The sequence below is a fragment of the Capsaspora owczarzaki genome (assembly GCF_000151315.2).
Source record: "Capsaspora owczarzaki ATCC 30864 unplaced genomic scaffold supercont2.3, whole genome shotgun sequence".
NCBI classification, from domain to species: Eukaryota; class Filasterea; order Ministeriida; family Capsasporidae; genus Capsaspora; species Capsaspora owczarzaki.
The window spans coordinates 658500-674187 of NW_011887294.1; the positions used below are offsets into that span (position 1 = coordinate 658500).

The 15688-nt window shown below is 55.6% G+C and overlaps 6 protein-coding genes and 1 non-coding gene across 7 annotated transcripts; 2 read left to right on the top strand and 5 right to left on the bottom strand.

Moving 5' to 3' along the window:
* Positions 1–540: 540 nt before the first annotated feature.
* Positions 541–1965, top strand: CAOG_02202 (hypothetical protein; the record flags this gene model as incomplete). Its single annotated transcript, XM_004348902.1, has 3 exons — positions 541–652; positions 769–942; positions 1094–1965. The coding sequence occupies 3 exons, from the start codon at positions 541–543 to the stop codon at positions 1963–1965; spliced, it is 1158 nt and encodes a 385-aa protein (XP_004348952.1).
* Positions 1966–2214: 249 nt separating this feature from the next.
* On the bottom strand, positions 2215–6516 carry CAOG_02203 (hypothetical protein; the record flags this gene model as incomplete). The annotated part of the gene is made up of 3 exons (XM_004348903.2): positions 2215–5309; positions 5814–5903; positions 6471–6516. The coding sequence occupies 3 exons, from the start codon at positions 6514–6516 to the stop codon at positions 2215–2217; spliced, it is 3231 nt and encodes a 1076-aa protein (XP_004348953.2).
* A 318-nt stretch (positions 6517–6834) lies between these two features.
* Positions 6835–8892, top strand: CAOG_02204 (hypothetical protein). Its single transcript, XM_004348904.2, has 7 exons — positions 6835–7215; positions 7305–7396; positions 7514–7632; positions 7747–7887; positions 8016–8189; positions 8297–8438; positions 8592–8892. Exons 1-7 carry the CDS (start codon positions 6950–6952, stop codon positions 8834–8836), a joined length of 1179 nt encoding a protein of 392 aa, XP_004348954.2. The 5' UTR covers positions 6835–6949; the 3' UTR covers positions 8837–8892.
* Positions 8893–9052: 160 nt separating this feature from the next.
* On the bottom strand, positions 9053–9135 carry CAOG_09391. Its single transcript has one exon. It is a non-coding gene; the product is annotated as a tRNA-Ser (tRNA).
* A 441-nt stretch (positions 9136–9576) lies between these two features.
* Positions 9577–10743, bottom strand: CAOG_02205 (hypothetical protein; the record flags this gene model as incomplete). Its single annotated transcript, XM_004348905.1, has 3 exons — positions 9577–9630; positions 9739–10038; positions 10687–10743. 3 exons carry the CDS (start codon positions 10741–10743, stop codon positions 9577–9579), a joined length of 411 nt encoding a protein of 136 aa, XP_004348955.1.
* Positions 10744–10873: 130 nt separating this feature from the next.
* Positions 10874–13238, bottom strand: CAOG_02206 (hypothetical protein). Its single transcript, XM_004348906.2, has 3 exons — positions 13006–13238; positions 12590–12917; positions 10874–12447 (listed from the first exon to the last, which is right to left on the bottom strand). Exons 1-3 carry the CDS (start codon positions 13167–13169, stop codon positions 10990–10992), a joined length of 1950 nt encoding a protein of 649 aa, XP_004348956.1. The 5' UTR covers positions 13170–13238; the 3' UTR covers positions 10874–10989.
* A 632-nt stretch (positions 13239–13870) lies between these two features.
* Positions 13871–15582, bottom strand: CAOG_08591 (hypothetical protein; the record flags this gene model as incomplete). Its single annotated transcript, XM_011271889.1, has 2 exons — positions 13871–14812; positions 14872–15582. The coding sequence occupies 2 exons, from the start codon at positions 15580–15582 to the stop codon at positions 13871–13873; spliced, it is 1653 nt and encodes a 550-aa protein (XP_011270191.1).
* Between the last annotated feature and the right edge of the window lie 106 nt (positions 15583–15688).

Below are 15688 nucleotides of genomic sequence, written 5' to 3' on the forward strand. Positions count from 1 at the left end.
CGTCGATCTGCTCGAGCTGTACGACAAGTACGCTCCGCGGCGGAAATCCCGGCGCTACAAGGACCACCTCAGCGGACGAGGACCTTTGCCGAGGTAGCCCACGAAAGCAGCCAAAGGGCGCGTTTCTGGACGTTGATGCGTGTGGGTTGAGCTGTCTGAGAGTCGAGCGGTGGGGCGGTGGGGCGGTGTGGCGGAGAGCAACGAAGACCTTTGGAAAGCCCTTCCCCCCTACCGTCCAGACTTGCTCGTTCACTCCGAGGCCTCGGGACAGCCTGCGTGCGGATGGAACTCAAAGCACTCGACGGCAAACAGAGCGCGCGTGTTGTACGTTTGCGACGCAGCGAGACACACACTCGTGGCCCCGGCACATGTGGAGCATCATCAGCACAGTCCCCCACTGCGCCTCGAACTTGACATTCAACACAGGGTGGTCGGCACATTCAAAACTACTGTGAAATTGGGAGATTGTCAAGCGCGAACAGGGGGTGAAGGCGTTCGACTCATCCTGCAAATGGTTTTGCCAATGGTTTTCAATAGGACATGGAGAAGGTTCCGCTGTTCATGACCAAGTCGCCAGACCACATTGACCCGGACGCGAGCCCCGCACTCGCTGCATTGGCAGCCATCATCCACGAGGAAACAACGCCCGATGGTAAAAAAAAGCACAAAACAAAAAACGCATACATGCAATGGATGGTGAAAGCAGTTTCAACCACGACGAAAGCTTACAAATTTTGGCTCAAAATGGGTGCTTGTTCGGTGTGACAGACAAGGTCGAGTACTACAAGGAGCAAGGAAACGCACTCTACAAGAAGGCCACGCGCGACGAGCTCAAGAAAGCTGTCATCATGTACTCGGAAGGGTTGAGCGTGCCGGATGCTGTCAACATGCAGCTTCGTGCAACAATGTACCTCAACCGTGCAGCGGCCAATATTCAGCTTGGTACGTGAGTTTGCTCAGCGTGTGCATCCGGCTCTCCGAAGAGAAGGCTCCATGCGTCCACCTCCATTCCAATCCTCATGTTTTTGTTCTTTCGTTGAGGTGTTTTTGTGTTGATTTTTTTTGTGTGTTCTTTTGGTGCTCGCTGATACAGGCAACAACCGCGCAGCACTTGCAGACACGACGCTCGCCAAAAAGACAGACCCGGCCAACATCAAGACATACGCTCGAGCAGCAAAGGCGTGCCTGGCGCTGGGACAGCACACGGAAGGCATCCAGTGGTGCGACGAAGGCTTGGCGCTCGACGCGACCAACAAGCCCATCCAGGAGGAACGGGTCAAGCTGGTCAAGGCACAGGGCGAAGCCCAGCGAAAACAGCGCATGGAGGCAAAGCGCTTGCGCGAGGTTGCTGCACAGGAGACGCGGATACACGCTGCCATTCTCAACCGCAACATCAAAATGAAGGCGCATCCCATGCACGAAGAGGAAGAGCAGAAGGCTGCCGCAGAAGCTGCGGCAAGCGGGGCATCCGCATCAGACCCTTCGCCTGTGGCCTCGATCGCCAACGATGCCAACAACAAGGGCACCGCCCAGGCGGTCAAGCTCTTCCGACTGGAGAATCCGTCAGGCGTCAAACCGACGCTCAACGAAGATGGCTCGCTGTGCTGGCCCGTCTTCTTCTTGTATCCAGAGTACGAGCAGAGCGAGCTCGTGTCCAGCTTCCACGAACAAGCAACCATTGGCGAGCAAATGGAGAACATGTTCCCTGACGACGCCCCTCCTGCTCCCTGGGACAGCAACAAGTTTTACACGCGCCACGATGCTCTCGAAGTGTTCTTTGAGGAGCAGTTGCCCGCAAACGCCAAGTCCGGCACCATTCCCAAGCTCGTCCGCGTCTCCAAGTCCAAGCCATTACTGCAGGTGCTTGCCGACCCGCGCTACGTTGTTATTGGCGGAACACCCACATTCGTGGTGCTCAGCAGTCAATCTCCCTTCCGCGCCAAGTATCTCTCCCGCACCAAGTAGCTTTGTTCTGCTTTTTTATGCTTGATAAATTGTTGTTGGATGATGCTCAAAACACAAAGGGAAAAAAAAAACACACACACTGTCAAAGGGCGCAATGAAAAAACACAAAACAAACAAAACAAATGGTAGTTGGTAATTTTCCCCAAAAAAAAAAAACATGCACTGTACTCCATTGAACTGACGCACACGGCGTTCACCACAAAAGATGCATACAACCAATGTTCCAAAACCAAAAAAACACTCAACTTTTTACGCAACGCGCCAGAGAGAGCCCTTGCGGCCGAGGAAGGCACTGCGCTGCGAAGACTGCAAGTCCTTCTCGAGGTCGCGCACCTGGCGTTCGCGCAGCTCGGGAGATTCCACGGCGCCGGAGGTGGCGGCGGTGCCAGAGCTGGCGCGAATCTTCTCGGCAGCGGTGATCAGCGAGGTGGTGGCGCGGGTGACGCCACGCGACGACTCTTCAACTTCCTGCTGCGAGTTGCTGTTGACATGCTCCTGCACCTGGGAGGCCGCAACAAGGCGAGCGGAGTCGGACGACACGCCGCTGGCGGCGCGGATGAGCGTGTCAATGGAGCCAGAGCCGTTCATGACAAGGTCAGCAGCGCTCACCAAAGCGGTGATGGAGGTGGACAGCTCGCGAGCAGTCGAGACGAGCACGTCGGTGAACGACCGGTCGCGGTTGGAAAAGTTGGCAGAGTGGAAGTGGCGACCGAGAATAGCAAGCTCGTTCACGCGGCTACGAGCGCTCTCGACGAGCGACGAGACTGAAATGACGATCGGGAAGATGGCGTCAATGACGGCACCCTGGAGCTGCGAGTCGGAAGCAACCACGGTGTTGCGATGCGGGCGCGAGCGAGAGTCGGCCAGCGAGCGGTTGGCGCCGGCAATCGACTCGGCAATGAGTCGGAGCTGAGAGTCTGCCTCGAGGTACTGGCTCGAAACGTCGTTCGCAGGTGCGACGTCGGCAACTGGAGCGCGGCCTTGCTGGATAAAGTCCTCAAAGCTGTCGCGACGAGTCAGGGCAGTCTTCAAGAAGCGTTGCGCAGGGTTGACGGGCGCAGCGCCGGCAGAAGCAGGCTGCGTGGTGGGGGTGGTGGTGACGGACGCCACGGCCGAGGCAGCCACAGGTACCTGCTGCTGCTGAGTGCCAGAAGCGGCGGCGGCGGCGGCGGCGATGGACTCAAACTGGGCCTTGATGGCAGCCGTGCCATTGAGGAGAGCACGCATGGACTCGACGACGAGCGCGCCAGTATCCTCAAGGGTCTTCTTGGCAGCCGGCGAGCCGTCAATCATGGACTGAGGCACCACCGTCAACAAGCGGACGGAGGTGTGGCAAATGGCCTTGAGCGCGGTGGAGAGCTGCGAGCGGAGGCGGGCATCGGTGAAAGCCTGGGCCATCTGACGGCCAGCAGCAAGCACTGGTGGCAGAGCCGCTCGGTAGTTGGTGGCAGCTTGGACCACCAGGGCAACGTGGCCAGGGGTGGCCACGGCCGAACCAAGGCCCTTGAAGGCGTCGGACAGCGCATTGGCACGCTGGTGGAGCAAATCCGCGGCAGTCACCACGGCGGCGGCCGCAGCCGCGGGGTTGGCGGGCGCGAGCTCGCTGAAAGGGTCGTCCAGGTGCGAGCTGATGGTGGCAATCGTGTCGATCGCAAGCTGGCACTCGCGGTTGCCGGGCAGCGCTTTGATGATGGCCGGGAGGGCTTGAGAAATGTACTCGGCGAGCGAGGCAAAGCGGCCGCGGTTTTCACCGACGCCAGGATCGGCAAGAACGGCGCCGACAGTCTCAATCAGCTGGGCAGACTTGTCAAGAATGTCCGTAATGCCACCGAGCAGTGCGTGCTGGCTGGAAGGGTCGGTCAGCGAGCGGGTCAGCCCAATGGAGGTCTTCTCGAGCGAACGGAGGGCAGCGGCAACGTTGGCTGCGTCCTGGATGATGGACAGGGAGGCCGTCTGGTCGCCGGCGCGACGCAAGAGCGACAGGTTGTTGTTGAGCTGCGAGATGGTGGCACCGACGCTGCGGACGGTCTGGGCCAGCTGGGGCACACGCGTGTCGAGCGGGACGTCGTCGCCGACGCCGAGGTTGCCGGTGCTGACCATGCCGTAGGCAGTCTGGGCAGTGAACAAGCTGTTGCGCACAACCTGAAGCGAGGCCTGGATGCCCTGCTGGGCCTGCGGCGGGGGCGCGGCAGCGAAGGGGTTGGCAAAGGGGTTTTCGACGGCAGGCGCCGCAGTGTCGAATGGATTGTTCGCCTCGGGGGCCAGAGTGTTGGTCGGCATATCGTCATCAAAGTTGATGAGGAGGTCAGGCTCGGGCGCGTGGACGGGGGCAGCAGCAGCAGCAGCAGTAGGGCCGGCAACACGGGGCACAGGGGCAGGCGATGCCGCCAACGCGGGTGCGTTGCTGGTGGCAGAGTGTGCATGTTCGGAACTGGCAATGGCCTTGGTCGCCTTCTCGGGCTCGGGATAGGAGATGGTGAACGGCAGCTTGACAATGAGATCAGAGCCCATCGCGACAACGGCGTGCACGTTAATGTAGTAGCTGACGGTGACGCCTGGGCCGAGATCGGCGGTGGTGTGCGTCAGACGCGTGGTGGCGGCAAGCTGGGCGTTGTCGGCCATGTTGAGCTTGTACTCTTGGGCGACGTGGTGCGTCTCCTGGGTCGTCACCTTTGGCGTCACGCTGTACGTTGACGAGAACTCGGAATGCTTCTTGATGGGGCAGCCGCGGGTCGACTCGATGGTGGCCACGACGGACTTGATCTTTTCGCGCAGGCTCGTTTCAAAGCGGACCTCGACAATCTGCTTGACGGAGATCTTGATGGCGCACACCTCCTTCTTGGAGAGGTTTTCAATCTGCACCTTGACGTTGATGGGCTCGTTGTGGTAGAAGACCTCCTTCTCGAGCGTGGCCTTCAGGGTGAGCGGACGCGCATTGTCAAACATGAAGCTCTTCTGGCCAGAGGCCGACGGAGGCTTGACGTCTGTGAGCAGCGGGAAAAAGTTGATCTTCTGGAAGGGCAGCGTGACAATGCTGGTGCGCGTGCCCGACGAGATGCCTGCGAGCCAGGTGCGGACGGTCCAGCTGATGCCGATCGGCTTGCCCTCAAAGTACGACTCGGGCTTGAGGATGACCGAGGCGGGCAGGTCGTGCGGGAGGCGGACAATGAACGGGAAGCAGGCGCCGCCCACCTTGCGGACGAGCGCGCGCTGAGCTGCAGTCGTCTCGTACGCCTCGGTCGAGTTTGGGTGGAGCTCGACTTGGCGCTGGTAGAAGGTGTCTTCATGGATGTCCCAGTTGGAGTCTTCGTAGACGTAATCGCACGCGACTTGCGCGATCAGAACTGATTGATTGGAGCAGATGAACAGACAGAGACGTTAGGAGTGAGATTGGCGAGTTGGATGAAGATTCGAGTTGCTATTCCACCACTGTCACTCCTATCAGCGCTGTCATCGTCCATTTGCTTTCAGATTCAAGCAAGCGAATTGATGGGCGTTGTTTGTGATACGCTTGTTTGGCACGCCCCCAAAGCGCAAGCCCCAGCCCCAGCCCAGCCCAGCCCTGCAAGGCGAAAAGGCACGCTCGTCTCCCAAATAAAACACAATCTTCCGCCGTTGCTCATTGGATTCCATTGGAGTTACCCCCCGTCCCCCCGTCCCCCATTCTCATCAAAAGGAGTGCACAGTGGCAGCGAGTGAGAGAGAGAGAGAGAAGCAGGTCCCGCACGCCAACGCAACGAAGCAATGGTCGAACCAAGCAGATTCAAGTAAAAAAAAAAAAAAAAAAAAAAAAAACGGGCGAGTCCTTTTGTGAGACGATGACAAAGAGCTGCTTTTTGTTGGGTTACCCTTGTTCTCGAGGAACTGGCGCTCGGAGACCTTGATGACGCCCTCGATCAGATCAATCTCGCCGCCGTGGTCGAAGATCGTGCGGCCGCCTGCCCCCCCCCCCAACAGTAACAAAATCCAATTTCAAAAAAACGAATAAAATTTTGAAAAAAAAAAAACGCGTTCAAAGTGAGTTTTCAAAGCAACGCGAACAACGACAAGGACAAGAACAAGGACAAGAGCAAGGACAAGGACAAGCGTATGGAAGGCGGGTGAGAAGGGGGGGAAGAGCGAGAGAGAGAAAGAGAGAGAGAGAGACAAACCGAGATAGACGCCCATGATCTTGTCCTTTGAGTTGCGATAGTTGAATGTACGAGTCGTCATTTGTTGAAACGAAAGAAGAAGAGTGGACTTGGTTTGGGGAAAATGAAGGAGTATCACTCAAGTGAGAGTAGAGAGAAGTGTGAGAGTGAGAGTTTCAGATTAAGATTGTGAGGGGAACCAATGTGGAATTAAGCTCGTGAGAGATTGAGAGCTTGAGAAACTGAGAGACTGAGAGATTGAGATGCTTGAGAAACTGAGAGACTGAGAGATCGAGAGTGAGATTGAGATTGAGATTGGATTGAACTTCTTCAAATCATTCAGCAACAGCAGATCCTGATCCCAACGCTACATACCATCGTCCGTGATAAGGTGATCTAAAGTGAGGCGACCAGACTCCATTGCACAAAACTCTCAGACTGACCGACTGAGAGCGCAGTCCCCAATTTTGGATCACTGTGAAACAACGCTGACGGTTACTCGCCTTGTTCGACGCTGCTCCGGTTTGCCTGAACTTTTGCCGAGCATCACCACCACTGCTGTTGTATCTGCTCCACTGTTGTTGTTGTTGTCGTCGTCGTTGAAGCGTCAAGTTGCAAGCCTCGCGTCCATCTCGACATCCAGACTTGCGATTGATCGGCCTCGGACTCCATCTGCACTGCTGTACCATCCCGGCCCAGGAGTCATCACACCTTCACACGCTGCAACAAGAACCATTGCTGCTGCTGCTGCTGCTGCTGCTGCTACTCTTGGCTTGACGCGGTCGCTGCTGCACTCCCAAGCTCACTTGAACCAACGAGAACGAGAACGAGAACGACTCCAACGCAAAGCGCACATGGACCAGCCGTCTGCCGCTACGTCGACGACTACCACTGCAACTGCTCCGAACCCCTTGCCTGCCTCGCACTCTACGTCTACTTTTAGCTCACAGGCAGAGCCGCTGACGGAGCGACCAACCCAGAAACGACCCATGGAGCACGACGAGTCCAATCCGGATGCAGCTCCCGCAGACACGAGCGACGAGCAACAGGCTGCGAAACGCACCCGCTTCGGCACCCGCTATCTCGAAGACGAAAGCCAGGTGTTTGAGCAGAATGCATGGTGCGTCTCGCGTGATGGAACCTCGAAAGATGCTGACAGTCCCGATGAGGACACCTTTTTGACCATTGTTGAATGCCTTGTTCGTGCAGGGACAATGTCGAGTGGGATCCCGAGCAGATCGAGTACGCCAAGAAGGTGGTGCGCGAGCAGGCGTTGACAATGGTGTCTGAAGCTGATCGAGGTAGGGCTTGCTCTGGTTTTTTTTTTTTTTTTTCCTTTTGGATGCTGGGTGTCGTGCTCGCTTGGTCCTGACGGTTGTCGTGCTGACGTTGATGCTCCTCCTCCACCAAATCCACAGAACGTTACGAAGCCGAGGCTGGAGAGTTTTGGAACAAGTTTTACTCTCAGCATGACACAAAGTTCTTCAAGGACCGCAACTGGCTCTTCACCGAGTTTCCCGAACTCATGCCAAGCGAAGTAAGTGTTGCAAAACCCCTGCAGTGAATCAAGCGCGCGTGTGGGTGGTCGCCTTTGACATGAGATTCCTTCTTCACCTCATGACGCTTTTTTTTTTTTCGAATGAAATGTCAGAACTCGACAGACTCGTACCACATCTTTGAGCCTGGCTGTGGCGTTGGCAACACCGTCCTTCCCATCTTGCAGACAAACCGCAACCCCAACTTGCGAGTGTATGCAGCCGACTTTTCCGCACGAGCTGTCGAGTTACTCAAGGTACAGCGGAAAATGCGAAAAAACGAGTTTTGCTTTTTGTCCGTTTTCTCCCCCCCCCTCTCCCTGCTGATTGTGTGATTGCTTGATACGTTTTATGCTCGTCTTCCTTTCACATTTCGGTGCTCCAGGAAACTCCGCTGTTCCAGGCAGAGCAAGCGAGGTGCCAAGCATTCGTGCATGACATCACCTCTACAGATCCCTATCCGATTCCGGAAGGATCGCTCGATGTTATCATCATTATTTTCGTGCTCTCTGCCGTCGATCCCAGCAAAATGCAAGATGCCATGACAAGATTAGCTCGCGTAAGCGAGGCGACAAGCATCGCTCCCGTGTTCGTTTTGTTCGCTCGCTCAATCATCAGTCATTGTGTCTCACTGATATTTTTTTGTTTCACCTTCGCGTGCTGCAGTTGCTCAAACCAGGTGGCGCACTCCTGCTGCGCGACTACGGACGGCACGATCTCACTCAGCTCCGCTTCAAAAAGAACAAGATGCTTTCCGACAACTTTTATGTGCGAGGCGATGGCACTCGAGTGTACTTTTTCTCGCAAGGTTAGCAGACTTGCATTGTGGAATTGGTGAAGGAAGAGTTGGGATTCTGATGAGAGTTGAGAGTGTTTGGTTTAATTTTTTGGTTTTTTGGTTTGTTTTGTTTTTGTTTTGTGGTTTTGGTTTTGCTTAACTTGCGCTCCTGGCGTGCTACAGACGATTTGGACTCGATGCTGACCAAGGCCGGCCTGGTCAAGGAATTCAATCGCCCTGACAACCGTTTGATTGTGAATCGCGCAAAGCAAATCAAAATGTATCGCGTTTGGCTTCAGGTCAAGTACGTCAAGCCTTTCGCCGACGGATCTCTTCCCGCGCCGCTGGTCAGCACCGCCGTCGTTCCGCCTGCAACCAGCTCTCCGGCTTCGGGCTCTGGATCCAAGAGTGCTGAGATGGATGAATAGTGGATCCGATCGTTGAGGGCTTGGTTTCAACTGCAATAAATTCAAGGCCGATCGTGAAAATTGTTTTGGGATGGTCTTAGAACGCGCGACAATTTGAGGGGTTTTGGTGGATGTGGCTCTGGCGTGTAAAGTAAAAATCAGAGTGTGATGCAACGCAAAAAAAAAAAAAAAAAAAAAAAAAAAAAAAAAAAAAAAAAAAAAACACCAAAAAAAATTCGACTGCGACGAGACTCGAACTCGTGCGCCCTTGCGGGCATCAACTTAGCAGGCTGACCTCGTAACCACTTGAGTACGCAGAAGCCCCGCATGGGCATATGCATATCTGAGTCGAAATGCCGCTCTGCACCATCGAAATCGCACCGAGTTCCACGAACCATGAGGTTTTGTGCGATCGCTAAAGGCAACGTGTAGCGCAAATATGCACGAGTACAGCTTTTTTGTGTGCACCTTGACTAATGGTACGCTTGCGCGATATTCTGCATTATTGTTGTGTTTGTTGGTTGTTTGTTTGTTTGTTTGTTTGTTTGTTTGTTGTTTGTTTGTTTGAAACTGATGCCATTTTGGACAGCCGTGCACTCCATAAAGATCACCATTTGGCTCCTCTCCAGAGCGCAGACCTGCACCTCACATGGGCACGCGAATCGAATTAATTTAGCTGAGTTTGAGAAGACGACAATCTGGAATACGGCAATGATTCAAGCAGAAATGAGCAAAAGGCTTGGTGACTTGTGCCTCCTTGACTACTTTGCATACTCGTCTTTGTCAACGACGGCAGATGCTCCGAGAAACAGGATCTGGGTTTGAACGACAACGACATGGTGAAACAAAAAAATGAGCAAACGCATTTTTGTTTCAGTTCGCCATCCGGCACCGAATATGAGGACAGCGCGCGCTCCCCTTACCTGTGACAGCATAATCAAAATGAGGCCAGCGAACTGGGCATTGACGCGCGGGCAGTCAAAACTAAGATTGGTCACATCCTGCTGAGCCTGCGGCCATTGAAGGCAGAATGTCACCATCGGAGTGGTGATGGGCCCCATTGACAGGTAAATGAAGGACGAAGTGAACACAAAGGTGTGCAGGTGGTTCAGGATCCAAGGCTTGACGACCGCGATCAATGAGGCAAAGTGGAAGACCCAGATCAAGATGCCGCCCCATGCCAATTCCAGTACGGCAGTGCTGACTTCATATTGGAGGTTTGGCTTCCCACGACAAAGCCGTAGCTCACGGATGCGACGAATCCGCCAATCTGTAGCGGAGCATTGCAAGGTGATTGTTTCAGGTGAGTGAAAGGGAATCTACAAGAAAAAGAGAATCGAGTTTCGGGTTTCGGGTTTCGGGTGTGGCAGAACCAAACCATCGCTGAACCAAACGAGTCGTGCGTTCGGTCTCGATGAAGTAGATGAGCATTTATGTGCGATATCGCTGAAGCCAGATGGTGACGAGGTGGATGAAGAACGACGAAAATAGATTGATTCGCGCGAGCAATTTTAGAAACGATCACCATGGTTGTCAAACCGCAAAGCGAAACTCGCTCTCTCGCTCTCTCGCGCGCTCTCTCGCCTGTTGCACCGACGATGGGAGGAGAATCCCTCTCGTGGTTGTCCAAGCGAACGTCAGGTTCTGTTCCGAATGGAAGGAAGGAAGGCAGTCAAGTCGAAGGGAGTGCAGCAGGTGGTTTTTTTGCCGGGTAGCATCACCGCCCCCCCCCCCCATGTGTCAGGTTTCTTTGCGGCTGACGCTTCATGGCAAAGGAGCGACGGATTAGATTGAGACAGCACGCGGGAGTTGAGATAGCGAGAGACAGAGAGAGATGGAGGCGGTGCGCAACAATTCGTGATTAAACTTACGACGCCGAGCGCGCCAGCGGTGAGGCGAATGGAGCGAGCAATCGAGCTTCTCGACATTATTTCACGTTCGGAAATTCGGAGGTTTGGAGGTTCAGATGAGGAGTGACCATTTCGATTTCAATTCCCAATGTAGAGGTGATTCCACAACGCATTGTCCCCCGCCAAGGCGATTCAGCATAACCACCAATTGTCGACAAATCCATGTATTGAAGGGAGCAACACTGTCAAGAGGAGTAGGGTGGGGGGGGCCGCACAGAAACTAGAATCAAATCAACCTCCCGTTGGCATCTCCAAGGACGTTTTTCAACCATCATCCTCCGTGGCAAGACGTGGCCGAGTACGTCGTGTACTGGCACGTGAGGACCGAGATCCGCTGCTGCTGCTGCTGCTGCTGCTGCCGGCTACATAATCCTGCTCGCCATCGTCGTCGCGATTGTAACCACGCGCGGTTCTGCGATTCGAACTTGCATCGCTGTTGCTGCTGTTCTCGCTGGTGGCAGCAGCTCTCTGCCGTGGACTGGACGTCGCCGATCTGACGCGCGATGTACTCGCCTCCCAAGCACGTTGCATTGTTGCATGGGCAGCCTCGGCAGCCAAATCTTGCTCAAGCGCGGATGCTAGCGCATCTCCGCCAGCGCCAGACACCGCAGGTGTGGATGATACAACGAGGGGCGTGAAAGGGTTTGGGGGAGCTGCGGTGCGTTGCTTGCCAGCGCGCGGTGCGGCACCTTCGCTCAACGCCAGCGCCGCCTTCGAAAACACCGGTGCTCGTGAGCGTGAGCGACTGGGCTTGGCTGTTGCAGGGGTGTGTGTCGCAGCCGAGGGATCGGTCGTAGCCACCAAGGGCATGTCTTGTGATGCAGCTGCAGCGGTTGGAACAAAACGCGACGGCTGTTTGTTTCGCAGACCGCTACTGCCGCCAACTGTGCTCAGGCTATCAGACTCCATGCTGTCGCCAGCGACTGGTTCAGTCGCTGCTTCGCCTGCGCTGCTCGAAGACTCGTTCTGCGCCGATGGAGTCTCGCCGTCAGCTTCGGTCGCGGGGAGCTGAAGATATTGACGCAGGATGCGCTCGCATTCTGCCTTGGATTGCTCCGCGCTCATGCGCTTGGCATCGAGCCGTCGTGCTTGGGAATTTTGCCGACGGGCAGAGGCTTGGGCGCGCATGGCAACATTTTCGGCCCGCCGCCGCGTCTTGTCCAACTTGCCTTCCGCCAGTCTCGCACGGTACTCTTCTCGATACTCACCCAAGGTCTTGGCGAGATCCCCCGCGATGGCATTCGAGACAATGTTCAGCGACTTCATTGGCTGCGCGGGAACGGCAGGGACACCCAAGCCAAACGCGGACGCGCTGTTGCCTGCAGAGGCCGTGTGCATGGTCGCTGGCAGGAGAGAGAGCGATGAGGTTGAAATGAATGGCGAGGAAGCGCTGCTGGATGTGCCTTGACCCGACTGGAGCAAGGAATGGCTGCTGCCTTCGTGCGGAGCAAATGGAAGTGGAGAAGGCATTGGCGACGGGCCAATCGATTCCGCGCCAAGACCACCAAGAGCATGGTGAAGCAAAGCTGTGGAGCCATTCGCAACAGCAGCCGCCGCAGCCGCGGCCGAACTTGGCGCGTTGTCGCCTGCTGCCAGCGCCGACAGGACACACTTTGCCTCAAAGTAGCGCTGGAACGTCTTGTCCACGAGTTCAATGCTATCCTCGTCAATGATACCATTGACGGCACTGCGTTCGCTGAGTTCTGAGGCGTAGGTGGAAGTCTGTCACCACAAACGCCAACGTTGGAAATGATTTGTAAAATGAGTGTTGGTCGAAGCGCAATGAAAACCCACATCAACAAAAGCATCCAGCCTTGCTGCAAAAAATTCCGTGCTAGACCAACCCTCGGTTTCGCTCTTTTACCAATCTTCGCGCTCCCATGGCCAATGCCTTATTGGCGTCTCTTGAGACGGGGAGGCCGGCGCGGGAGGCGGTGGCGGTGAACAGAAACGCCTGCGCAGCCTCGAGCTGCTCGAACGTGTACAGCGCATCAACGAGCTTGTCGGCGACCAGTGTGTCGCGCAAGTGGACGAGGTCGGGGAAGGACGTGATGGGCACGCGGATGCAGACCTTTGGGTTGCACAGCTGGCCATTGTACAATGCGTACAGCGTGAACATTCCCCACACGCGCGTCTCGATCAGCTTGCTCGCGAGCATGACGTGCAGCACATGTGCGAGTGCAATCTCCATACTAAAGGGGTCCAAATGGTCCAAAGTCAGCTCCATTCAACTCTCAGTCCGAACGCTCAACAGTCGTTGTTTGTAGGGTGGGGTGTTACTTTTCAGTCTTCTCGGCATTGTCGCGACCTGCGTAGTGGAATGTCGCAAAGTGCACCTGTCGCCATGCACGGGCGAACGCGGCAAAGTCGAGCCCATCGCCCTCGCGGAAGGCCGTCAGCAGCTGCCTCGTGTCGTTCTGGATTGCTCGGCTGCTCTGCCTCATCTGCCCCTTTCGGCCTTTCGCCTTTCGCCTTTCGCCTTTTGCTAGTCTACAGTGCTACTTGCGATTGCGATTGCGATTGCGATTGCTAAATGGAGGGATTGGCTGGCAAAACACCTCCCCAAACCAGCAAAGAACACAACAGCAACAATGCAAACTGAAAGGAGACTGAGCGTCTGAGATTGAAGCGTCGCAATTTCCCTGTGTGCCCAAATACAACGTGCAGTCACGATAGTACAAGCTTTCATTGTTGCCTGATGATGATGCTGAAATTGATAGGATTAGAGAGAACCCTCCTTCTACCGGACAGAAACTGGTGACCATCCTGCATCTGGCTCTCTTCATATTCTTGTTCAACATTATTAATATAGACGATGTGCAAAAAATGGAGGCGGTCGGAGCAATATGAAATTTTGACTTTGCATTGACCTTTGGCTGGGCGCGAAAAATCGTGTCCGGTAGATGGAGGGACAACCTCCGCAACACTCCCGGCACCTTCCAGCCCGTCTCCGACACCGGACATGCAGCGAAGATGCAAAGAAAACCGATCTTGTCCGCGTTGGTGGATGATAGGGTCATGCTGCTGGTACTTATGGCCAGGAGCGTGCGCGGGGTCGAATCGGGACAAAGAATTATCGTCGTTTAATCAACCCGACACCAATAACATACATAAAATTGCACATAAAGTCATACATGTAACACATTTAGTTCGAATTGGAGAGGTCAGATAGCGCGAGTCGCTTCCGGCGATCGGTTTTCGGCGTGGACGACACATTTCCCTCGGTTGACACGAGCTGCATCGCCGCCATGTCGTTTGTCAGCCAGCTGCTCACGCCAATTGTGTTGGCACGACTGAGTGTCACACCTGGAGACGACATGAGCCGCGATGAGCTGCGGGTAGCAAGACGGGGCTCCTTCAGCCGCTCGAGCGATCTTGACGACAGTGAATAGGTCACATTCTCGTCCGACCCGCCACTCTGTGCTGTTTCAAATGATGGAGCGGCCTCGTCGTCAGAGTCTCTTTCATACATTCTCTTCCTGGAGCGCGCTGGAGCGGCAGAAGTCACCTGCATTGGCGACGGCGGAATGCCGTCCTTTTCGCATTCGTCGTCAGAGTCGTCCTGCTCAACCGCCATCGTCGCAACCGATTGCAAAGCCGGTGCCGCAGCTGCTGCTTTCGAGGCGGCAAGCGCGCGGACGTGTCGGACGTCGGGGCGCTTGGGTTTTGCGGCGACCATTTGCTTCACGGTCGCGTTGACTTTGGCGAGCCTCTGCTGGTTCGCGTGAAGTTGCGCACGCACGTCTGCAACCAGAGCGGCTGCCGAGTCATCTGCCTCGAGTTCTGCGAGCCGGGCCTGGTCGGCATCGATCGTCGACTTGAGTTGGTCCTGCTGATTCATGACGGGCTCAATCTCGTCCTCGTAGGTCCGCATTGCCCGGTTGTACTCCGCCATGAGAGGCGCAACCTGAGCCTTTTCTTGTTCCCGAGCTTCTCGCTCGTGTTGGGTAGCACGCTGTGCCGCATCTTGCGGCGAGTAGGCCTTGTTCGGCTTGACGGTTCGGACAGTGGCAGGCTCGGTGCAGCTCGACGACGGTGTCAGCGGGGGCGCTCGCAGCAACTCCTCGAACGTGAGAAGCGATGGAATCTGTAGCAGGGTGCGCACATCACTCAAGACAGCGTCAAGAAGGCGCTGAGATTCCGGACGCAGCTGAAACTCCGCCCAGGCTCGGCCCACAGCTTCCCTCCGGACTTGTCACAAAGCTCCTGCAGACGCTCAAAGAAGCTTCTGAGGGTTTCCTCGTTCATCGCGGCCGTACGAATGGTTTCGATCGAGTGTGCAGCGATCCAGCGGAGTTCGTCGGAAAACTCGGCGAAAAACCGCTCCAAAAACGACTCGCTCGGGCCGTTGGGACCGAATTTGCGGCGAGGCTTTCCATCTGGTCGTGGAGCTTGAGACAGGCGCATGAAGAGTTCGGTTGTCTCGGGTTTGGTGAGGGCGACGTGAGCAAATGCGCTGCGAACAAGGTAGTTAACGATCTTGAGCTCCTCCGACCGGAGGAAGACGTTGCGGTCCCCCGAGATGGCGTCATCCTGAACTAGATCAACTGCCTGGTCGAGGGTAGAGCGGGCGAAGAGATCGGCTTGATGGCGGTGATGCGCGATCCATTTGCCGACAGTAGATCGCGAAACGTTGAAAATCGCCGCCAGCTGCCTGATGGACGGTTTCGTCTCCTTGCCGCCCGCGCCACCTGGTCCACTGATGTCAGCACATGGTGTAAAGTAGGATTTGAGCACGGCGGCCTTGAAAAAGCGAGGAGAGTCGGCGTCCTTGGCCTGTCTAGCCTCCCGCAGCAGGTCGAAGGCCAACTGGTTCCGCGGACTGACGTCTCCGCCCGGTGTGCCCAGTGGGTTCATCAGATGCTATTTAGTGGATATCCGCAAGGAGGGGGTAGCAGAGCAAGACTCAGAGCCACGTATCGATCGTGTCCGGTAGATCAAGGGAAGCAAAAATATAAATGAC